The sequence below is a fragment of the Oreochromis aureus genome, linkage group 7 (assembly GCF_013358895.1).
Source record: "Oreochromis aureus strain Israel breed Guangdong linkage group 7, ZZ_aureus, whole genome shotgun sequence".
NCBI classification, from domain to species: Eukaryota; Metazoa; Chordata; class Actinopteri; order Cichliformes; family Cichlidae; genus Oreochromis; species Oreochromis aureus.
This window is the reverse complement of record NC_052948.1, coordinates 29,490,973-29,510,424: the sequence shown is the minus strand read 5'-3', so window position 1 is coordinate 29,510,424 and position 19,452 is coordinate 29,490,973. Positions and strand designations below refer to the sequence as shown.

Below are 19,452 nucleotides of genomic sequence, written 5' to 3'. Positions count from 1 at the left end.
GGAAACTCAGCAGAAAAGGAGCAAAACATATAAAGAGTTTCTGCAAAGGAGTCCAAACAAGACTACATACTGCAGCTACGTGTTACAAAGTTTCCTTTCAGAGTTTTACAAAATTAGCAGCAAAAGTAAACAGCTGACAGCCCTGGAAGCTCTGAAACTCAACTTTGAAGACCATCTTGAGGTCAATTCAGAATCTGATGATTCAACAAGAACAACTTGTCTCATCTCAACATGTCTCCAGTGTGCGCTGTTATAAAGATGTGTTCTGTTGGTAATGATGAAGTCATATTGGAGTTGAGCTGAGTTTGAATCAGTGAATCTGCTGTCTCTGATCTCTCTGTTTGATCTTCTCTGATGTCTCCAGACTCTGTCAGGCTGCTGAATGGTTCCAGTCTGTGTTCAGGCAGACTGGAGGTGAAGTCTAACCAGAGCTGGTCCTCAGTGTGTGAAGCTGACTTTGACCAGCAGGATGCAGAGGTGGTCTGTAGGGAGCTCGGCTGTGGGCCTCCTTCGGTCCTCCAGGGGGCGCTCTATGGAGAAGTGGAGGCTCCAGTGTGGAGCAAAGAGTTCCAGTGTGGAGGCCATGAGTCTGCTCTCCTGGACTGTAGAAGCTCAGGCTCAGCTCGAAACAGCTGCTCACCTGGCAAAGCTGTTGGACTCACCTGCTCAGGTAGAAGAGGAGCTGCAGCTTTGATGTGGTTCAAACTCACTTTATTTTTTTACTGATGACTCTCTGCTTTCTGTTCAGAGCCTGATTATTTCAGGTTAGTGGGAGGAGCCAATCGCTGTTCAGGTATTCTGGAGTTTAAGCTGGGAGTCTGGAGACCGCTCATTGTTAAAAACCTGGCACCAAATGAAGCCAGACTTTTCTGTCAATATCTGGACTGTGGGTCTGTTGTTTCTTTAAAAAACAAACATCAACTTGGATATGTGTGGGAGATGAGTTTTGACCGTATTAATTCTGGATCCCCGAGGGACTGTGCAGTATCACATATATATTCACATGCACTGGATCTAAAATGCTCAGGTAAGAGAGCTAAGAGGAAGTTCTCAGCTACAGAACAGTTACTTTAAATAAAACATGAGAAGATGTTTACTACATAATTAAAAAAAAGTTAGAACAATGTGAAAACAGAATGCAATAATTTGCAAAATGTATTAATTAATATTTTAATCATCAGAGAATATAGAAAACGATCCAAATGTTCAAACTAAGAAAATGTAACATTTTAAGATTTTTAGCCATGTCCCTTTAGCCGAATTAGCAATAAAAACTCTATGACATATAAAAGACATATGACATAAAGACAATTCTACAAAAAGTATCAAAAATAAAATTACTCTCCAGCAAAATTTTAATATGGCTCAATATTACTACCACAAATGTTTAATTTTGAGCTTGTTTCAGATGATTTATATCTCTCATCAAAGAGCAGAGCTTTGTCCATAGAGTACATGTGCAAAGAACCAGCGGCAAGTAGCAAGCCTCTAAGCTCGGCCTGCCATATACAGATTTCATTGGCTCTTTTGTCAAGGTCTGCAGAGACAATAGTGAATTGTGGCTACAAAATGGCAGCAATGTAGAGGATGGATGCAAGCAGGAATGAGAGAGACTTGTAATAAAATGCTGTCTGAAATGAAAAGAGAGATCGCTTTACTTTTTACATACATTTTAAATGATGATTTTAAATTTCATTAAACAAGCACTGCTTGCCTTACTTGCCGTGATTCAATATGGCTGTTCCACCAGCTGTTTCATTTTAATACCTCTTATATTTCCAACCTTGTGTTAACCCTGTTCCAGCTTTTTTAAATTCAATTCAATTTTACTGAATTTTATTTTATTGAATCACAAAAATAGTTGCCTCAAGGCAAAGAAAACAGAGAAAACCCCAAGAATCATATGGACCCCTATGAGCAAGTGCTTTGTCAACAGTAGGAAGGAAAACTCCCTTTTAACAGGAAGAAACCTCCAACAGAACCAGGCTCAGGGAGGGACAGCTATCAAGACAGACATTTTTTTTAAATTTAACCTTTGTTTACACAGGTAGTCCCATTGAGGCTCAGTGTCTCATTTAGATGAGAAACCTCTTCCAGACAAATATTAAAATTACAACAATAAAAGAAACAATAAAATTGCTACATTTGTCTAATGTACACAGTCATATCAAAAACAAGAACAAGTTCCCAGTGATGATTTCAAAAAACATTTGAACGTTTTTGAAGTCTGCAAGTGAAATCAATTCAGAGAGCTTTAAATCCTTCTATCTATCAATGTATTCCATGAAGACAGGGCCGAAAAGGAGAATGCCTTCGCCCCAAGTTCTGTACAAACTGATGGAATGATGAATGAAATGACGTCCTAAGACTGCAGTCTATGACTAAACTGGTTGCATAACATGTACTCTGATAAATAAGAGGGCAGTAAACCACAAATAGATTTACAGATAAAGTGATACCAATGAACCATCCTGCATAAGACCAATGAGGACCAGTCAACCAGAGAATATAGAGTACAGTGGTGTGTTAAAGGTTTACAGCCAGTTATAAACCTTAATGCCACATGACAGAGAGAATCCAACAGATGAAGAGAGTGAGCAACGGCATTCATGTAAATTATGTCACCGTAATCCAGGAGGGGTAACAAAAAGTGGCAGCAACAAGCCTTTTCCTTGTGGTGAAAGAGAAACATGATCTGTTTCTGAAAAAGATCCCAACTAGGTTTCTTTAATTGGTGGTCAGAAAGTAAAGATTGTCATCAATCACAATACCTAGGTATTTGTATGAGGCCATAGTTTCAATAGAAAGGCTGCATCTAGATTTTGTCCCACACTGATGACATGAATAGTAAATAATGTAAGCTCCAGGACAAAACCCTGCGGGACTCCATTAGTGATATTTAAAAAACTGGAAGAGAGACCACTGAACTGCATGGATTGCTTACGGTCTGTTGGAACTATACTAAATAATGTTATAATAAATACAGTTTAAAGAGGTAAGGGTGTTGGTTGCATTGAAGTATAAACAGAAATACGATTTATAAATAAGGTGTAATGTCCATGAGTGTTGGCAGTGCAGTTATCCTCCAATCAGGGTGGAGGTAGGGCATGTTTGACAGCCTGTGGGTAAAAACTTCTGTTGAGTCTGTTTGGCTTCGACCTGATGGACCTGTAGCGTTTACCAGAGGGAAGGGGGGAAAAAAGTGAGTGTCCAGGGTGCGAGGGGTCTTTAATGGCTTTCTGCTGAAGTCTGCCAGTATCGATGTCTCTGAGGGGAGTTAGTGAAGTGCCGATTGCCCGCTCTGCTGCCCTCACCACCCGCTGCAGTTTCCTCTTGTCCTCCGCAGTGCAGCAGTTGAACCAGAGTGTGCAGCAGTAAGTCAGAAGGCTCTCAATGGTGGAGCGGTAGAAGTTTACTAGCAGTCTTTGGGGTAATTGGGCCTGACGTAGTTTCCTGAGGAAGTACAGCCTTTGTTGTGCTTTCCCTACCTGATGGGAGATGTTTGTGGACCAGGTAAGGTCGGCCGAGATGTGGACTCCGAGGAACTTAAAGCTTTCTACCCTTTCTACCTCCTCCCCATCAATGTAGAGGGTAGAGTGCTCAGATCGCTTTGTTCTTCTGAAGTCGATTACCATCTCCTTGGTCTTGGCTGTGTTCAGATGCAGGTTGTTGTCATCACACCATTGCTTCAGATGCTGAACCTCCTCTCTGTAGGCTGAATCATCGTTGTTGTCGATCAGTCCTATGACAGTGGTGTCATCAGCAAATTTTATAATGGTGTTACTGGTGTGGATTGGTGAACAGTCATGGGTGAAAAGTGAGTATAAGAGGGACTGAGGACACACCCTGTGGGACACCCACATTCAGAATGAGGGTGGAGGCGGTGTGCTCACCCATTCTTACGTTCTGGGGTCTGTTGCTCAGGAAGTCCAGTATCCAGCTGCACAGTGAGCTGCTGAGTCCTAAGTTGCTTAGTTTATTAACCAGTTTGTGGGGTTGAACTGTATTGAAGGCAGAGCTGAAGTCCACAAATAGCATTCTCACATAGGTGTTACTACAGTCCAGGTGTGTGAGGGCTGTGTGAAGAGCTGTTATTATGGCATCCTCTGTCGACCTGTTTGCCCTGTATGCAAACTGGTGTGGATCGAGGTTTGCAGGGATGGCAGCTTTAATGTGTGACATGATGAGCTGTTCGAAACATTTGGCAATTATGGGTGTTAAAGCAACTGGACGATAGTCATTCAAGCAGCTCACTGTGTTCTTCTTGGGCACTGGAATGATGGTGGCTGACTTAAGGCAGGATGGTACTACAGACTGTAGCAGTGAGAGGTTGAAGATGGTGGTGAAAACCTCTGCTAGTTGGTCTGCACATGCTTTAAGCACTCTACCGGCTACACCGTCAGCTGCTTTCCTCGCGTTGACTCTGCGCAGTGTGGCTCTGACCTGGTGCTGCTCCCTCTCTGTAATGGCAGGATGGGTGATGGTGTCCCTGTTTTCTTGGTCAAAGCGGATGAAGAAATGGTTTAGGGTGTCAGGTAAGGTGATGTCTGGGGAGTTGGTTTGTGTGCAACTGTCTTTGTAGCCAGTGAGTGTCTTGATCCCCTGCCACATGTTTCTGGAGTTCTTTGTGTTAAAGTGTTCCTCGATGCGCTGTTTGTATTTGCGCTTGGCTTCTTTTATGCCTTTAACCAGAGATTGGCGTGCCTCTTTGTAGACTTGTTGGTCTCCTGATTTGAAGGCGCTGTCACGTGCTCTTAGTAGGGCTCTCACCTCACTGTTGAGCCATGGCTTCTGGTTCGGGAACACTTTAACAGTCTTTGTTGTTGTTACGCTCTCAGTACAGAAGCTGATGTATGAGAGTACGGCAGATGTGGGCCCTCAAGTCTGATCCTTCTGCAAATACACTCCAATTCTTGTTATCAAAACAGTCTTGTAGGGCCGTGGTGGCTTCCGCGGTCCACACTCTTACTGATTTTTCAGATGGTTTTGTCTTTGAATTAGAGGTTTATAAGCAGGGATCAGGGACAGAGAGAGATGATCAGAGAGTCCGAGATGAGGCAGGGGGGTGGCCTTGTAAGCATCTGGGATGTTGGTGTAGACCTGGTCTAGTGTGTTGTTTTCCCTCGTAGGAAAGCTCACGTTTTTAAAGAATCCAGGCAGGACAGATGTGGTTAAAATCTCCTGCCACGATCACAGCGCAGTCCGGGTGCGTTGTTAGCTGTTTATTAATGGAGCGCTGGAGTAGCTCCATGGCTGACTTAGCATTAGCTTGCGGCGGCACATAAACTGCTATTATTGTGATCGCTGTGAGCTCTCTCGGCAAGTAGAAGGGTTTGCACTGAACCATCATGTATTCTATGTCTGGGCAGCAGTGAACGACTTTAACTGTGTTGTTGGTGCACCAGTTATTGTTTACAAACACTAGCAGACCTCCCCCGCGTTTCTTACCGGACTCTTTGTTCCTGTCCGCTCTGAACGTAGCGTGGCCCGCTAGCTCAATCGCAGTGTCTGGGGTAAAAGAGTCCAGCCAAGTCTCTGTGATGATCATAACACAGTAATCATATGCGTGAGGTGATCCGCAGTCGTAACTCATCCATCTTGTTATTTACTGACCGTGAGTTGGTGAGGAAGAGGCTCGGAATAGCCGGTCGGTGTGGGTTAGCACGTAGCCTAGCCTTCAGCCCTGCTCTCTTCCCTCTCTTCTGTTTCCTGTGCCTCCGTCGCCTACGCCACTTCAGCGGTGGTATGGTGAAATTAGAGTCGGTGACCCTCCGGATCTCAGGGGGAATTGAGTCCCAGTCATTGTCAGCAAAGGTGTGTAGGTTTTTGTGGTTTAGAACCGCAAGCAGTTCAGTTTTACTGTACTGCATATGTGCTCCTGCATATCGGAGTAAAAGTGAAACAAAAATACACAAAATAAAAAGAAAACCGCTAAGTTGAGGAGAGCGCCGGGCCGCTGCGACTGCTCGCGCCGCCATCTTTGTAGAAACAAAGAGGACAAAACTCAGGAAGCAGAGGATGACCTCCAAAGAGCATCATCTCATATCCAAATGAATTTCTGCACTAATGCTCAGCCAATGATTACACACTTTTCCTGTTCTGTATCAAGTTTTCTTTGATGTGCATGAAAATAATTTGCTCTGCTTTTTGTAATGAGCCAATTAAATGGAACAACTTATCATTATCATCTAATAAAGTTCATACAGACAGATCATTTGTTTGGAGGAATGTTTGTGCCTGCAAGTGATTGTATCAAAAACACGGCTGCAATTCGCCTTGAGATATTTATCAATGAATATGATTGGATGAAATATTTACTAAAAATTTACTAACACCAGCTTTTAACAAAAATACTGTAAAATTGTTTTAAATTTTAAACTCTATTTTTTCAAATATTGTATTGATTAATTTATCATAATTTCAATGAAACAATACTAATTTTATTTAAGATCAAAGATTTCTAACAGGACGTATCCCCTTAATGACATCCATTTCCAAATGATAACTACAACATATCTTACTGCAGATGTCTGAGCGTAGCAGTAACAGAAAAATGACTGGGTGTTTCAGCTGGTTGTGTTTGTCAACAATGTGAACTTAAATTGTAAAAAATGACCTAAAGAGCTCTGTGGAGTTTTGTTGATGTCTCTAATATATAATATAATGTAATGTGATGTAATTTAATATAATATTTACATAAAGGTAACTTACTGTGAACAAAAGGAAAAAACTGATCATGATATTCCTTCAATTAAAAGAGTGATTAATTCAATCCCCCCCCATCCTCTTTTTTATTCTCTTGCCTGGCTTGCCTTAGACATGATAATAGTGTACCAGATATAGGGTAATAATGGAAGTAGCACAAATAGAAATGAATAAATAACCAGCTATAAGGGGAGGAACCTATAGAGATTCTATGTAGCTGTTCTTGTTTGGCAGCACCACACGTTCAGATCACAATTCTGATTGCAAAAGCTGCCTGACAGGACAGGATCTAGGATCTTCATACACACCACTTGAAAGCCACCAGGTTCCGTATTTCAAGTCTCAGGTGTTTAGTTTCTTTTTACTTGTTTTTAGTTTCCTCCCTGCTTAGGTTTTGTTAGTTTAGTCATTGTATTCCTGCATCTGGGTCCACACTCTTTTCACTCCATACATCTGCCATAGATGACGTGACAATCCAATGCTTTTTGAATAACCAGGACAAAAAATGAGCTGGATGACAAGATCCATGTAAAAAAAAATAAAAAAATAAAAAAATAAAAATGGATTATCTCAAATTGATTATTTTTGTCTTTACATCACACTTTTTAAGCAAACGGGCCAGGGGGCATGATGGGAGTCTGAGTGTGGATAACCATGCTGAAAGGTCAAAGGATCACTTTACACAGAAAGAAAAAAACACATTGAAGTTCAGTTCATTTATCTTAAGAACAAAGTGCAGGTTAATATTTACTGTAGGAAAACAGTCAGTATTTAACCTCGTTCTTCTTGTACTAGGTTACATGACCATAAATGGGAATGTCAGAGGACTTGCGGTAAGTCTGCTGAACACAGCCGGGAATATGAATGGGTTCAAATGAGGTGAACAGATCTGAGGATGAAATGCAAAATTAGACACAGTGGACTCAAGTCCTGCCTCTCCCTACGGATAAATACTGAGTACAACACAGAAGAACATCAGAGTTGTCTGTTTAGACATGGATCATCATCATCATCATCTGCTGTTGCTGCTGCTGCTGTGGAGCTCAGGTATAACTCTACTTTAAAAATTCCCTGTTAGTACTCACTGAGTTGACTGGACCATTAAACAACCTGATCACACACACACACACACACACACACACACACACACACACACACACACACACACACACACACACACACACACACACACACACGACATGACATGACACACATAACATGCTGGGGTATCAGCTGGAGTATCCAGAGGACCCTGCAGGCTCACAGAGCTGGTGGCAGACAGCAGCTATGAGCACACTGCCCTCTTGCTTTGTGGTCACCGTCTAAAGCACGTTGATGAAGAAGACTGAGTTGAGTTGGTGATACCAGGCGGCAGAAAAAAGAAAAGTGTGCTGACCTAATGAAAGTGGTGCAGAGCTGAAGGAGCCTTTGTCTCTGCTTGTTTGAACTGAGCAGTCAAAGGATAAAAGTCACTACTTGTCACCTTGCTGATACGTATGTGGGTCTTCTGATTCTGCACTGAATGATTAAACATAAACTCGACTACGTCGATGCTGGGAATGAGGATTTTCTCGGATTAATGGTTGATTCTAACATGTACATGAAGTTTTGCTCTGAGAGAATAACGACTGACTCCAGTGACTGACATTATGTGTTGCCTGGATTTTAAATACATCATGATATTAACTGCTTCTGATACTACACATTGACCTTGACTATAACTCTGTCGAGATAACTCTCTCGTGTGCTTTGTAGTTGATGATTGATTCTGCAGGGTTACCACAGATTTATTGAAAAGTTTTGACTTTGTACTCTCTTCATGAAGACTGCTCTCTGCTTCCAAAGACTTCACTAAAAACTGTGTAACTGTTAAGCAGTCTTACACACTCACATGTTGTACAAGGTAAAAATGTATGACACTTTTAAGCATGTAACTTTTTTTATTGAAGGATTTGGACACAACTTGCTGAATAATTGGTGCGTAAAATTAACGTCAGATATAATTAAAAGTAAGAATATCAGGATTATATAACAACAGAAGGAGAAGTTGTCTCTGTCGGCCTCTGTGCTGAAGGCAGACATGCTGGACATGCTTCTTGCTTTCTTTGTTTTTGTTGAACCTGCATGTTTGTGGATGTTCAATAAATGTGGCAAAGAACATTTTTTCTTCTGTTTTTTTCAAAAATCATTAATTGTGGTGTCTTCATTTGTACAATGAGCTGTGTTTTCAGATTCTCAATTCACATGCACACTGACAAAACATAAAGTTTACTGGCATGTTGGTTCTGTCCTCGACTGATCTCCACTCAGAATTGCTCTTTGTGCTCATGAGTTTTCTCTCATGTCCTCCTCAGGAGCCCAGGCTGAAGAGAAGTCAACAGGTAAGAAGAGGAAAAAAAGAGATTTAAAGAATTGCTGGAGCAGAATCTACCAAGTTTGATTTGAATATTTTCAGAAATAAATTCCTTTTCTATTCAGAGTCTGATGATGTCAGGCTCGTGGGAGGAGCCAGTCGCTGTGCAGGAATACTGGAGCTGAAACATCTGGGAGAGTGGAGACCAGTGAAGGGCAATTCATGGACCCGGAAGGAAGCAGCTGTTGTCTGCGAACATCTGGACTGTGGCTTTCCTGTTTCTGTAGGAAGAAGAGAGGATGCCTCGAGTAGCCCAACAACGTGGTGGATCAGTCGGGACTGTCTTCTTTCTCGATCTCTTCTGGGGCAATGTGCAGTGTCTTGGGAACTGTCTTCTACCAGCGTCTTTGACATAACCTGTTCAGGTAAACCCAGGTTTGCTATCATCTTTTCATAATATGTGACAACTAGTCTGTGTATTTATGGAGAAAATCAGGGACATTTCCATTGTCGCAGTAAGACTGTCCCTCTGTAGTAGGAATCCTTTTGTTTTCTTTCTGAGATTATGAGGAGAAAAACAAGATTTTTGAAAAGTGTGTTGAAGTGTAAATATGCAATATAGACAAACTGTGATGTTGAAAAAAAACTTCATGCTGCATTTAAACTCACAACCTTCACCACACAAGACTGAGGGGAGTGAGTGGTAACTCTGCCACTAATCCACAGCTGAGAGAGAGGCATTGCTCCCCATTCAAAATTATTGGGTTTCTACTATTAGAAAAAGTGTACTATTTCACCAAAGATACAAAATTAACAGTCTGTCTACATCAAACAGTGTGAGACTAGTTAGTCGGTGAAAAGAAGTAAAACGGTCAATGACAATAACATATTCTGGGATTGCTGCTTTCAAAAATTCCCCTATCTTCCACCATCTTGAAGTGATATTATGTGTTTATATCCATCATGAGATAAAATTAGGCTTTGGATCTAATGAATTTGAAAGACCACTAAACACCATTAACCTTCTACAATGACATCATGAGTTCCCATAGCTGTGGTAAGGATTTCAGAGGTTTAGGAAGAGTGTATTTAGATCCCCTCTGTAAAAGATTTCTTAACTCCACAGTGCCATCATTGCACCTGTTGAGTCCCAGATACCACAATGAACTTTACTCACACTTTCCAGACATGAGAAGTTTAATAACTAGTTTAATAACATTGTAATCTACTATGGGATTGTACAGCACACGGATAGTGGATAGCAGATAGTGTCTCAACAAATCAGAGAATGTCCCCCTCCTTTGACCCCCACCAGTTTGCTTACAGAGCATGGAGGATGCCATCACCATCATCCTTCACAGAGCACTGAGCCATCTGAAGAACAAGAAGAGCTATGTGAGGATGGACTACAGCTAAGTGTTCACCACCATAAACCCAGACATCCTCACCACCAAACTGGACCCCCTTCAGATCCCCCTGCCACCTGATCCTTGATCAAGGCCTTCTTAATCCCACCGGCCCCCACCTCTCCCCCCAATTGGATCCCCACACTGGATCCCCACAGGGCTGCGTTCTCAGTCCCTTACTGTAAGCCCTCTACACCTATGACTGTACACCAACCCACCCACCCAACATTATACACAGGGGTGCACATAAGTGGTCTGCAGGTGCGCATTTGCTGTCAAAATAAAAGAGACGCACCAGATAAGAAGTTGCAACGTGCGTTTGCATACATAAGATTTTCTGGAGGAGGACAGACATTTGTTTTGAACTCTTAAAGATGTTGAAGAAGCAAGCTCCTTTAAGCAATTACTTTGGTGTTCTTCCACCTCCAAAGAAATGTCAGAAGGAGTCCGAACGGGAAAAGAAGCGCGTATTCTCGGAAAAGTGGTTGCAGGAGGTGAGCTGGCTTCAAACAAATGATGAACGCACAGAGATGTGGTGCAGAATATGCCATGAAAATTCCACTCTAGCGGACAAAAACAGTGCCTTTTATATGTACGCAAACGCGCGTTGCAACTTCTTATCTGGTGCGCATCTTTTATTTTGACAGCGAATGCGGACCTGCGGACCACTTATGTGCACGCCTGTTTATAGACCAGTATGCCGATGACACCACTGTGGTCGGGCTAATTTCTGATGGGGATGTGACAGTGTACAGGGTGGAGGTAGAGAACTTGTCCCACTGGTGCTCAGAAAATAACCTGAACATCCTTAAAAACAAAAGAACTCATAATGAGTCATAGACAGTGTCACGGCCGAGGCCGACAGACAGAAGGACTCAGAAGCAGGACTCACACGAGAAAGTGTGATGAACAAGATTTTATTTAGAAGACATGAAATTGCAAAAACAACTAGACAGTGGACCAAGGTCTACTAGATCTGTGAGGCTAAAAACTAGTGAAACTATGACTAGGGAAAAACACAACGTCACTGAATATGTGAGAAACTAAATCTTCATCAGGAGTGCTTTAACTCAGGGGCATGGAAAAAAGGCATGGGCTTCAGGGAATGCACCCAGGAGTCTCAGTACATGTTTGCAGGCGGAGAACTGGCAGGGAGGAGGTAGGTGGTCCGAGTAAGGCTGCTGGGTTTCAGGAGCAAGGAATCTGTGAAGAGCAATGACTGTAGCAGGAGGGCAGGCAGCTGAGTAAAGCTGACAGGTGCAGAAATGAACAGAGCTGCCAAATATGAACCCACGAAAGTATGAAGGTGAGTTTTGCTGGAGATGAAGCGTGGAAGTCAACCGATAGGCTGTAGAAAAGAGCACAGGGCAAGTTTCTTTCTATGCAGGGGCGGATCTAGAGAAATTTTCTTAGGGTGGCATGAGGGTGGCAAAGAAATCAAATGGGGTGGCAAAATCAAAGCCTTTTTTCCCCCCAAACACATATGCAGGTGGTTACATATGGTTAAAATAATTCAAATGCAGTCAGTATACACGTTTTTCATATAAATATAGTCTATAACTTAATTATTGTCTGTAGCCCACATAATTACACACTTTAGTTACATAAAACATGTGAGTTTTGATCTTATGTACTGTATAGCCTGTATAATAAATAAATATGTAGCCCAATAAGTCTAAAATCCAGAAAGCTAAACAACATGGGGCGGTTCATTTACAAACACAAGTCTAACTTAAGTTTCACACTGTTTTTTATTAGAAAACAATCACACTGTTACAGCTTAAATTACACAAAATGTCAGAAATCTGCACTGTCATGAACAAAAATTTAAACCTAATTTTTCATGATTTGTTGGATTAACCCACTGAGGTCTGAAATACAACCGGCCATTTTTGACTCCTTTTGAGTTTATGTTTGTATTTCACCCTCAAATTGTTTCATTTGATTTTTTCCCCCTTGCCTTGTTTGGTATCATTCTTTTCAGCTCAACTGAATTTAGTTTTTTTCACTGACATACTGCATTAGTATTACTGATCTGAAATCACACAAAGAACTTAAAATCTTAGTAGTATTTTTTACTGTAAAAAACCCACAGACATGTTGAGCAAATATAAATTGCACATTTTGTAAACATATACAACTATTTATCTAAAAATGCAGCCAATTTACCTGCCGTTCTTTCATTTTGTACAACCATTTAAAAATATTACTAAAACTAAAATGAGAGAACAATCAGGTGTCGCAATAAGATGCCCCACAAATGATGTGTGCCAGTAAAAAAAAAAAAAAAAAGTTTGTTCACCAAAAGACAGAGGAGAACAGCACAGGGACAAACCTGCAGGCCTGACAGCAGGAGGTGTATCACTCTGCTGGTTTTCTACTTAGTGACAGTGTTTACGTTGCAAATGTGCCTTTGTGACATTCATTAGTGCCCTCACTGACACACAAAACAAAACAACGACTACACAACAGAACAACTACACAAGACAACACAACACACTAAACGTCACAAATCTCCCACAACTAAACTTTCTCTCCCTCTCTCTCACTCGCTCGCTCTGTCTCGCTGCCGTTACCGTCACTCCCAAAACTCTCCCCTCTTCCTAAACAACCAAATCCCACGTGTTGACTTTTTTAAAAATTGGTCGACATGGTACATTTTTCCACCGATAGGAAAGAGGTGGCTTTTTTCTCTTTCTTTACTGTTTTCGCGCTGTCCTTAGAAAACCCTTAAAACACACACACACAAAAACATGACGACAGTATTTAGAAAAAAGCATGGCTTATATATATTATCATAACTCTGGATTTACTGGCCTGTAATTAAAATGTAAAAACTTTGAAGTCCGAAATTTCAATGTGGGCTGAAACAGAGACTCAGCGTGGCTGCAGTTTGTTGCTATGTCAGCTTAAAATAGTCATGTGATTCGGAGGTGCAGCGTGTCCGTGGACCACAGAGGGTTAATAACACTCACCTTCCTTCCATTTCCAGAGTGTAACATCCAACCACCTGTGTAAAAAGCAAAATTCCCATAGTGCTGTTCAAAATGTGCTCTGACACAATCATAAGCATCGCTTGCTACTGAAAACAAGAAAAAAGCCGGTCCTGCTGTGGGCTGAACCATTTGTTAACGGTTGAGGGGGGGAACACTCTGAAATATATTCAGTTTTAGCATTTATATTCACTGTTGACTGTAACTACGCTCAAACTGTTAATGCTATCTTATTTTAATAAACAACACTGTCATATGCAAGACTGGGGTGGCAAGGGATCATTTTAGGGTGGCACTTGCCACCCCATGCCACCCTTCTAGATCCGCCCCTGTTTCTATGAGATTTTCACTTTGAACAAAAGCTATGACGGCCGGCACTAACTGTGGCGAAGAGTAACACTTGGCAAACAGTAATGATGCGCGCCGGTTCTTAAACACTGGCAGCTCAATTGGCAGCAGGTGTGAAGGCAGGTAGGGTACACCCTGGAAAGATTCCCAGTTCAATTCAACTTTATTTATACAGCGCCAAATCACAACAACAATCGTCTCAAGGTGCTTTATATTTTAAGGAAGACCCTACAATAATATTAATAATAATAATTAATAATGACTAAAAGGGCCGTGCAGAGACGTTTTTAGGGGCGGGTGCTCAAAGTTAAAAAGGGGCACATTGAACCAGGCTGAATAACAACAACACACATTCATCAAGAATCTAATATGGGATCACATCATACTATATCACTGTTGTCAGGCAAAGCAAACGTAGCCTATGTTTTACCTGATGGGTACAATGTTGCTGTTGAGGGGTTGCTGCTGCTCCTGCTGCTGATGGTGCTGGAGGGCAGGGCTGTGTTGATCTGAGACTGTAGACATTAAAAAGTCCATAGGAGAGATGGAAGCTGATTAAACAAGTGTCATGAGATAATAACAAAATGCAAAGATTGGTGACAGTGCTTGGAACCATAAGGCAACAAAAAACTGAGAAATAAACTAGACCCTGCCTGTGAATTACTCTGCTTCTCTTCCTCCTTCCATCCCCTCATCTCATCTATCACTCTCCACTTGCTGTCCATCTGAGAACAAGGCACAACTTGCTATTGCAATAAACTATTATTTAATTATCCACACTTAACAACTCTTACACTTAATCTATAATAAAATGATGACAGAAAAATGTTATAGAAGCAAAACATTCCAGTTGTGCTTATTATTATTTTTATACTGGAATACCTCTCCAACAACTGGTACATGTGTTAATGTTACCTGTGCTCTTTGTAATCCAGCTGCTGGGGGATCCACTGCCTTTAGTAGCCTCACACAGCTCCTACTGTTTCCTCCTCATGTCCTTACCAGCCATGTCTGGACAATGTTATATTATGAGTAATAATTCAAAAATCCATATACATAAAACACACACATGCACGCACACACAGTGACATTATAGACCTTCTTCAGAATACTGTACATACTGTGGGCACAAGTTTCCATCATGGTGCTGATCCAGAATCCTTCCCTTATTATTTATTACTAGAGCTACAATAATAAAGCAATGAGGGGAAAAAAGTAATAAATATGAAATAATGTATTTATGATGATTCCATTTGTTTCACTATCCACTCTGTGCAGGGAGAAAGCTTATTACATTTTTAAACTGTAGGGATACAATAATTTTGCTGCTGTAAAATCAGCATTTTGTCTTATTTAAAATATAAATCTAATATAATCTGTTTCTTAATGTATGTTCTTTAAAATACAGCGTGTTTTATAAATATTATAATTATAATAATCCATTATTATGTGGACATGAATATTAGATCGTTTTTTAGTGAAATATAATCCCTCCAGAAAGGCAGGAAAAGCCCTGTAACTTACTTTAAAACTAAATATGTTCCCTAAAACGGTGACAGAGCTACAGACCCATGACAGCCTTACCCAGTGAGCCAGCAGCTATGACCAGCACTACCTGTGCAGTTAATAAAAGGACAGGTAAAGTTTGTCGCGCTGTTACACACACAGCACGCTCATTTGTTTCAGTTCATCAGTTGCCACAAGACAGCTTACCAACGTGTACGTAATAAGCTAATACTCCTATGTGCTTAGACTACAGTGTGCGCTGTACACCTACTTACTGGTTTTGTCGCATCAGTCTGTCTCTGAGTTAATTTGTGTTTCTCCTACAGCTCCGGACTGCAAAAAATGCGCGTGCTCTTTGTGAGCTCGTTCCCGGCTCGTAACCAGCGCGTTCTGCCGTCAAGGGCGATCACTGGTTAATGGTGATCATGTGACTGATGCAAGCCAGATTCTTTTATTTAGCAAAAATGTGATTAATAGTTAAATATTATTGTTGAGGGGCACAGACAGGACTCCACACGCACACACACATTTAAAAAAAAAAGATAATTAAAAATTAAAAAAAAAATTGCCTCAACAAAAGGGCACTTTGGGCACCCATCAGGAAAGGGGCGGGTGCTCAAGCCCCTTCCGCCCCCCCCTCTGCACGTGCCTGATGACTAATGATTCAAAGCAGAGAGCTCCACAGTAAAATAGTGAGTGAGAAAGGTGACTGAAGAAGAAACACTCATGCATCATGGGAATTGCCAGCAGCCTAGACCTATTGCAGCATAAGTAAGGGAGGATTCAGAGTCACCTGATCCAGCACTAACTATATGCTTTAGCAAAAAGGAAAGTTTGAAGCCTAATCTTAAAAATAGAGATAGTGTCTGTCTCCCGAATCCAAACTGGAAGCTGGTTCCACAGAAGAGGGGCCTGAAAACTGAAGGCTCTGCCTCCCATTCTACTTTTAAATACTCTAGGAACAACAAGTAGGCCTGCAGAGCGAGAGCGAAGTGCTCTATTAGGGTGATATGGTTCTACAAGGTCCTTAAGATAAGATGGGGCCTGATTATTTAAGACCTTGTATGTGAGGAGCAGGATTTTAAATTCTGGATTTAACAGGGAGCCAATCAGAATCAGAACCAGAATCAGAAAGGGTTTTATTGCCAAATGTTGAGCAGGTTTACAACATTAGGAAATTGCTGCGGTACTTAGTGCAAAACATGCTGTCAGACAACGCTTAAATAAACATAAAAATTAAAATTAAAAGTGCTAAGTAGATAGATATATACATGAGTGCAGGTGGTGATCAGTGCAAACATGGAATGATGCAGTGAACACAGTGTAGGGTCATGTGTTAGTGGTGGGAACAGTCATATGGTTATTGTTCATGAGTCCAATAGCAGAGGGGAAGAAACTGTTCTTATGGCGAGAGGTTCTGGTGCGAATGGACCGGAGCCTCCTGCCTGAGGGGAGCAGGTCAATGAAGGGAAGCCAGTACAGGAGAAATATGCTCTCACCTTCTAGTCCCTGTCAGTACTCTCACTGCAGGATTTTGGATTCATTAAAGACTTTTCAGGGAGTTTTTAGGGCATCTTGATAATAAAAAATTACAGTAGTTCAGCATAGAAGTAATAAATGCATGAACTAGTTTTTCAGCGTCACTCTGAGATGGAATATTTCTAATTTTAGAGATGTTGTTCAAATGGAAGAAAGCAGTCCTGCAAATTGTTTAATATGTGCACTGACAGGACATATCCTGGTCACAAACATCACATTGGGGAGACAGGTCAGAACAGGTAGTGTAAAGAAAAACAATGAAATGTACAACACAATAGGGCAGTGGAGGAGAAAAAAAGAGAACTCTACTCAGACTGAGCTCCTGATAGGGGATCAGTATGAGAACAGAAAACTCAGCACAAAAGCACACAAATCTTCACACCGTAACACAATGAAAACATGTGACAAGCAACAGGGGTGGGTGAGCAGGGTTAGAGTAAGCCAATGTAGACAGCAGCATCAGATGGCGGCATCTCTGCGCGTTCCAGCTGACCTGCCGTCTGCATCGGACGGGGGAAAGCATCCGAGGGGAGGCGAGTGAGTGTGCATCTGTGTCAGTGGACATGTGTATGTGTGTGTGTGTGTGTGTGTATCCTGTGTTCAACTTGAGAGAGAGTGTCCTTTCACCCGATTAAGCAAAAGTCAACAGTCTTCAGCTAATGCAGGTGTGTTTGAAGAGAGACTAAACATAGTCCCGTTATCAGGGACAAGAATTTGTTGTTCCAGAGCTGCATGAGTGAGGGGAGATGATTGTTTGAGTTAGTGCTGACAACTGCACCAATTTTGCAGTTGTTCTTAATGTCCATCACTGGTCACCAGGTCTATCTATTTCCCATTGCAAAGTCGTGAGCTTCTCTAAGATCTTCCCATATGGTGTTAAATAAACACAGTCTGAGTACTCACGGCTTGCCCATCGTCAGTCATTTCAGCCAGCCTACTGGGGGTTTTGAACAGCTGTAACCGCTTTCTTTGTTCTTCGATTAGTCAGGTCTGAGCCAGCTCCGATCAACCAGAACTCTGTTATCATGGTTCCGAATGGTAGATGTCGTTCAGTGTCCTCCATTGAGAGAGTCACACGACGCAACCGATCATCGAGTATCCGGCAGCAAATGTCTCTGGAGGACAATCAGGGCTCTCCCAAGCCCAAGCTTCTCGTCAAGAGTAGAGTGGCAATTTCGTTAAGGGACCAGTAGTATAATGTAAACAGAATCAGTCCAAGCACTGAACCCTGTAGAACTCCATAATTAACCTTAGTGTGTGAAGAGGACTCTCCATTTACATGAACAAACTGGAGTCTATTACATAGATATGATTCAAACCACTGCAGTGCAGTACCTGTAATACGTACAGCCTTCTCTAATCATTCTACTAAGATATTATGGTCAACAGTATTGAACGATGCACTGAGGTCTAGCAGGACAAGCACAGAGTCGACTGTCAGAGGCCATAAGAAGATCATTTGTAACCTTCACTAAAGCTGTTTCTGTGCTGTGATGAGCTCTGAAACCTGACTGAAACTCTTCAAATAAGCCATTCCTCTGCAGATGATCTGTTAGCTGTTTGACAACTACTCTTTCAAGAGTTTTTAAGAAGGAAGGAAGGCTGGAGATTGGCCTATAATTACCTAAGTCCGCTGGGTCAAGAGATGGATTTTTAAGTAATTGTTTAACTACTGCCAGCTTAGAGACCTGTGGGACATAACCGATTATTAGAGCTAGGTCGATCATATTTAAGATTGAAGCATCAATTGATGATAGGACTTCTTTGAGCGGTGTTGTAGGAATGGGGTTTAAAAGACCTGAAGTTAACTCAGAAAGATCAATTGGAGAAAAAGACTCAGTGTCAGTGGTATCAGTGATACTGTAAGTAGCTGTACATATCTGAGATGATTATGAGTAATTTTTTTCTCTAATGTTTAAAATTTTATTTCCAAACAAATTCATGAAGACATTACTAGTTATCGTTTCTAACATCTCTGCGGATCTCACCTGGACCCACAACACCATCGGCCTGGTAAAGAAGGCCCAGCAGTGGCTTCATTCACATTTTCATAGGGCCACTTTTTTTTTTGTCTTTCTTGATGCTGTTGACTACCTGACTAAACCCAGCCTGGTCCAAGTCTGTGCAGCACAAACAAAACAGTTTCCAGCTTCTTGTAGACAGGTAGTGTGTCAGACCCCCCCTCCTAAATTTGAATCAGTGAATAGTTGTTTGCTGCCATCTTTTTCTTGTGTGTCTGCTGTGTCTGATCTCTCTGTTTGATCTTCTCTGATGTCTCCAGACTCTGTCAGGCTGCTGAATGGTTCCAGTCTGTGTTCAGGCAGACTGGAGGTGAAGTCTAACCAGAGCTGGTCCTCAGTGTGTGAAGCTGACTTTGACCAGCAGGATGCAGAGGTGGTCTGTAGGGAGCTCGGCTGTGGACCTCCTTCGGTCCTCCAGGGGGCGCTCTATGGAGAAGTGGAGGCTCCAGTGTGGAGCAAAGAGTTCCAGTGTGGAGGCCATGAGTCTGCTCTCCTGGACTGTAGAAGCTCAGGCTCAGCTAGAAACAGCTGCTCACCTGGCAAAGCTGTTGGACTCACCTGCTCAGGTAGAAGAGGAGCTG

The 19,452-nt window shown here is 41.8% G+C and overlaps 1 protein-coding gene across 1 annotated transcript in view; it reads left to right on the top strand.

Moving 5' to 3' along the window:
• Positions 1-19,452, top strand: part of LOC120441160 (antigen WC1.1-like) — a 38,897-nt gene that overhangs the window by 1,067 nt on the left and 18,378 nt on the right. Inside the window, exons 2-7 of the mRNA XM_039615125.1 lie at positions 365-670; positions 749-1,027; positions 7,501-7,752; positions 9,060-9,086; positions 9,184-9,483; positions 19,132-19,437. Coding sequence (XP_039471059.1) covers positions 7,701-7,752; positions 9,060-9,086; positions 9,184-9,483; positions 19,132-19,437 — 685 coding nt within the window. The 5' untranslated portion in view covers positions 365-670; positions 749-1,027; positions 7,501-7,700. The remainder of the gene's footprint in view (positions 1-364; positions 671-748; positions 1,028-7,500; positions 7,753-9,059; positions 9,087-9,183; positions 9,484-19,131; positions 19,438-19,452) is intronic.